The 5,701-nt window shown below is 41.0% G+C and overlaps 1 protein-coding gene across 1 annotated transcript; it reads right to left on the bottom strand.

The window, feature by feature from the left end:
- Positions 1-2,548: 2,548 nt before the first annotated feature.
- hoxa9a (homeobox A9a) lies at positions 2,549-4,923 on the bottom strand. The gene is made up of 2 exons (XM_007562632.2): positions 4,014-4,923; positions 2,549-3,661 (listed from the first exon to the last, which is right to left on the bottom strand). The coding sequence occupies exons 1-2, from the start codon at positions 4,537-4,539 to the stop codon at positions 3,420-3,422; spliced, it is 768 nt and encodes a 255-aa protein (XP_007562694.1). The 5' UTR covers positions 4,540-4,923; the 3' UTR covers positions 2,549-3,419.
- Between the last annotated feature and the right edge of the window lie 778 nt (positions 4,924-5,701).

The following is a 5,701-nucleotide window of genomic DNA, read 5'->3' as shown; positions in this document are numbered from 1 at the left end:
AATAATAATAATAATAATAATAATAATAATAATAATAATAATAATAATAATTAGCCTTAAATTTTTAATCTGCTGAGGCTACTAAAATATGCCGATGCCCTCAATAACCTATGAGCAATTAAATATTAGGAAGGATGAAACGCATTACTAAAAATAAATTAAATAAAACTACTACAGGCTAATCTGCATATTATGTAATAATTCTATTTTCTGTTTCCACCCCATCCCATCTCACTTTAATTATTTCTGTCAGGGTTACTACTTTTTACTACCTTTGATTTAGTACCCATTTCGTTAGAATTCTTTACTTATTTTTTATTTTTTTTTACTTTAGATCAGGGGTGTCCAAAGTCGGTCCTCCAGGGCCGGCATCCAGCATGTTTTAGTTCTCTCCCTGGTTTAGCACACCTGCATCAAATGATGGCTCGTTAGATGGCCTAAGAGGAACATTGAGAAGCCGAAAAGGTTGTTGCTACCACCAGGGAGAGAACTAAAACATGCAGGATGCCCCTGCTTTAGATCCTCTTTGTAAGAGCTACTGCAAAGTAAAGTGCTGAGAGAAGAAATACAATAGACTTGGAGGGAAACAAAATGCTAATTTGAATTTTCCGCTCTATCAAAGAAGCTTGGTTCAACATAAATAAATAAGTAAATTAATAATTAATAATTAATTAATAATTAATTAATCATAAAAAAGAAATAAATGCAACTCAGAGGAAGGAAAAAAAACAAAAACAAAGAAAAAACACCAGTAAACATGTAGACCTTCGTTGTGCGCATGAGCAGCAGTTATCCGGCCGAAGCCACATAGTTAAATCTTCACTCTGTCGCCTTTCCCCTTCTCAGAGCTGCAGGGTATGAAACCAGCTTCTGCGGTGAGACTGTAAAAAAGGTGTGAAGTTATTTTCCTTGACTCTTAAAATGTTACTACAGTTTGTTCCCTCTGTGCTGCTTCGCCGGGGAGGAACTGTTCAGACAGCAAAAAACAGCAGTGACGTTGATGGAAAAGTGTCGCCACCTCCTGTCAACTTGTGGGTATTGCGGGGTGGAGGAGGCAGTTTCCAGCTGCGGCAACCTTTTTTTTATTTTTTATTTATTTATTTTTTTATTTTATTTGTGACATTACTTCAGGAATTAAAATACGTAAGAGAATAGGGGACTATTGCGTCTCCACGGTTGTGACATTTTCAGCTGCAAATATGATTTTTCAGAACAATTTAAAGCTTGTTGCTGGTTTCGACTCCTGCGTCCATGTTTGCTCCTCCGCTCGCCTTTTGGATCAAAATAAAGAGCAGAGGGGGGAAGGTTCCAAGGTGGAAACAAAGGAGGGTTCCAAATGACCGTGAGTCCTGCGCGTTCCCTCTGTCGGATAGGAATCCAATAAAGCTGATCATTTCCGCTCGGCCTTTTGTCACAGATCCCAATCACACAGAAAGAGAAGAAGGTGGGGGAGGTGGGGAGGAGGAGGGAAGCAAATGGGTGCCATTCTGGAAACGGTCTAATTGTATCTGGACGGCCATAAAGCCATTAAAACTGGAATGCCAGACAGTGTATAGCAGAGCAGGCGCTTTTATTACGCTGTCTCTGGCCGAGTCTTTGAAGTTTGGGTCCATCTGCGTCCACCCCAAACGCGTCACAACACCACTCCTGTTGGGCTCGATTGAGTCTTAGAAGGAAAGTTAGTCGTACTTTTTGTTGTTGTTGTTTCTGCAGAGTCCGTGAGAGCTTGTTCCATCAGAACACGTTGATTGAAAAAGAAATATTCCATTATTTACCAAAGTGCGTGTGTGCCGAACGCTTTCTCAAACATGCGGGGGACTTGAACCAGCGCCGCCATTAGAACATCCACATTTATAATCTACAAGCAGTAAGATATGCTTCTTCACTTGGGGGGTAAAAAAAACAAGATATGTAACTTAGAAATAATCATATTTGTGTTATAATTAACTGTAGTAAACAAAGAAACGTCTAAAACTGATCGGGTCTGTTGACAAGGCCCTGCTGTAAGGCTTGTCATATCTGTGCTGAGCTGGACACAAACACGCCCGGGCCGCTTTCTTCTGAGCTTTCAGCTGTCGAAGATCTCAGTGTCTCTTCTTTTAATGTGCGTGAGCGCGTGCGCGTCCCCTCTCGCCTCGTAGCGCTTTGCACCCCATAAAAGGTTATAGCCGTAATTGTCTTTTATGGCTGTATACAACTAACAACATCCTCTGCCAAGACGCAACTCTTTCCCCAAAACACACTCACTCACACACACACACACACACACACACACACACACACACACACACACTCGCACCAGTAGATTCATTGTAATTACTGTGCGTTTGTGTGTAAAAACTGTCCTAATAACTTAACTTGAAATAAGTAAATAAGTGGGTGAATAAATAAATAAATAAATAAATAAATACATAAATAAATAAATAAACAAACGCATTTTAGACAATATATTTCCTGCATGCACTCTTATTTATGGGCACCTTTTACGCACGGCAAAACTAGACTTGACTAAAACACAATCGTGAAATGAAAGTCCGACGACCAACGCTTTCGAGATATAATTTGTTTTATTTAATAAATAATACAAATTACATATATGAACCAAACGTCTGACGGTCAAAAGACCGTGCGAGGTATTCAATGGATAGCCTACAGTGTTTCCTTTTCTCTCTCTTAACAAACATGGTGTCCCTTAATTGGAAATGTCACTCCCTGAAATTCAGTCAGACGTGTTTTTTTTTTTTTTTGTTTTTGTTGTTTTTTTTACAGTGATGCCAGCATATCTATATGATCCAAAGTCTAAAAAACAAACAAACATATTGTAGGTAGTTGAACGATATAGGTAGTCGATGACAGTAACTATACCTGTGATAAGATCTATTAGGAATTTCTAAGAGATCTGAGCGGCTTGTGTATCAATGCGAACTGTTTTCCCCACTACGGTTTTTAAAGTTAGTATCAAATTCACGGCCATCTGTCATTGTTCTATTACTTATGGAGAAAAGACAGTAAAATTAACACAGTTTTCTTTCATAAACTATACGTTTAGACAACAAATATAACTAAACAAAACAGACACACACACACGCGCGCACACACACACACACACTTGGCTAGAAACATCCATACACAAACAAGCACAATTAAAAGGAACAGGCCGACTAATTTAACACTTTAACGAGGTATTAATTCAAATCAACAAAGCAATAAAAAAACGAAACAAAACAATGGGCACTGTCAGAATTGTGCAATTTAAAGGTAGTAGCATCAAACTAATCTCCGACATGCTTTTTTTTCTTTTACAAGACAAATAATTCTATAAGATGTTATATAGTACAATAAGACAAGAGAGTTTTAAAAACAAATGTCCTGCTGATCTGCTCACAGCCTAGATATCCTGTGTGAATCTGCGCGTAAATTCAGTCGTCTTTCGGCGCGCCGTCCTTGTTAAACTTCTTCATCTTCATCCTGCGGTTCTGGAACCAGATTTTGACCTGTCTCTCGGTGAGGTTCAGCAGTCGAGCCACCTCGTACCTGCGGTCCCGGGTCAGGTAGGTGTTAAAGAGGAACTCCTTCTCCAGCTCCAGGATCTGGTGCTTGGTGTAAGGGCAGCGCTTTTTTCTCGTGGCGCTCGCGTGGAGCCAGTTGGACACAGGGTTATCTAGGAAGAATTTGGGGAGGGGAGGGGGGAAGATCAAGTACTGGTTCTATTTTCAGGAACATTTCAAAATTGATTTTATCAATAATATTAATAATAATTTTAATAATAATAATAAAATAAAAAAATAATGGATCAGTAACATATGTGAAAGTGAAAGACGCTTCGTCTCTAAAAACAGCTGTCTACCTTTCTGCACTCTCCAACATCTGATACTGCAACGTGAGCCCCTCACAGCCCTCCATAAGGTAATGGCACGCTCAGAATGCCAACTGACATCATGCACCTCGCACCTCGTGACTTTTATGCGTAAAAATAGCTGAAACATAAAAGAGCACAGAGCGGGCTAACTTACTTGGGTCCAGGCCCGGTTTGTCCTCGCCCTCTGCGCTCAGCTCCCCTCCCTGCGCGGACAGCTCGTCCTTCTCTCCGGGTGACGGTGTCGCCACCGTGCCGTTGGCGTAATCGGAGAGTAGCAGCGCCGTGTGAGATCCCGGCGGCGTCCCTAGACCCTCCGGTTTGATCGCATAGTGATGGTGACTCGGCGGTAATCCAGTCATTGACACGGGCTCAAGAAGCCAAGACTGGTAGCGGCCGTCCGTCTCCGCGCCCATCGGGCCTTGCGGATGCCCGTAGTGGTGATAAACAGAGGAGACGGCGCCTGGGAACTGAGCCGGGACGTGGTTCCATGACGGCCCGAAAACGGGGGCTTTGGACGGGAAGCCGCAAGTTCCGAGCTCGCTGTGGTCAACCACAGGGGCTGGCTGTCTGGCGTGCTGGACACCGACACCGGAGGGGTACCTCGGAGTAGAGAGCTCCTCGCTTTCAGGCAGGATAAGGGAATCAACGTAGTAGCTCGTGAGTGCTCCGGACGTCGACATGGCAGGGAAATTAGACCGATTTCATATGTACGCAGTCATACAACAGATACATGCAAAGTAAAACAAAAAGCACACATTCCCCAAAAGCACACACACACACACACACAAATGCACGCGCAGCAAAGCGCAGCCTCACAAAATAACAATGTGGAGAAATCAAGTAGCAACTTGGCCCCATGCACGGAGAACTACAGTGGGGAAAGTAATGGGGAGCCACGGCGCGATGCCATTGGGCGGCCGAGACACGTGATCATAAAGCCGAACAATAAAAGATAAATCAATCCCTGCAGTCATTAAATACTCAGCCTGCGCGACTATAACAAGCACTGGTTTTTATAAATGATCAAGATTTGAACATCTGTGGGGAGTGAGATTTTTAAAAAATATATAAATATATATATATATATATATATATATGAATGAAAAAAAGAGACAAGAGTCAACAACAGCACTGCTACTTACAGCCATTCAAATCCCTTCCTTGGTTTATCCAAAACGATACAATATGTATTTGGAAGCCTCATTTTACGAGTTACTTTATTGGACACGTAAGCGCCCAGCCGCTGCCGCTCGCCAAAACACATTTAAAAACACCCGCGTATTAAAGAGGAACTTTGCAACTCGAGGATTGAAGCAATGCGAGGATAAATTACGACCAAAACACACTGCGTCCTGTTTTTATTTTTGCTCCGAAGGCTGAGAGGAAACATCATCCAATGTGCGTCATTTTCCGTTGTCGGAGTGTCAGAAATCTCTGAATGAAGTACAGATATTGTGCTGTTTTTGTTATTTTCTGATGCAAGATGTATTTGTGGTTTGAACGGTTTCATTATTATTATTATTATTATTATTATTATTATTATTATTATTATTATTATTGTTGTTGTTGTTGTTGTTGTTGTTGTCGTCATTGCTACTACTGCTTGTCTATATTTCTATTATTTGTTTTGCATTAGTAGTTTCATCATTATATCATTAGAGACACCCTTTATTACATAGCTTATAAATTGTGGGTTATTTTGGCAACAGCAACAAAGAAAGACTTATCTATTTAGGTGAGTTTATTTTCAAAGTAAAAAAAAGTATAAATGCGAAACGAGGCTGTGCTATATTTTTCTAAATGATCCCTTGGTTCACGGGCTGGAGAAGAATTTATATATAT

Source organism: Poecilia formosa, unplaced genomic scaffold, assembly GCF_000485575.1.
Source record: "Poecilia formosa unplaced genomic scaffold, Poecilia_formosa-5.1.2 Scaffold139, whole genome shotgun sequence".
NCBI lineage: Eukaryota > Metazoa > Chordata > Actinopteri > Cyprinodontiformes > Poeciliidae > Poecilia > Poecilia formosa.
Note: the sequence above shows the minus strand (reverse complement) of the source record. Positions and strands in the feature narration are given on the sequence as shown.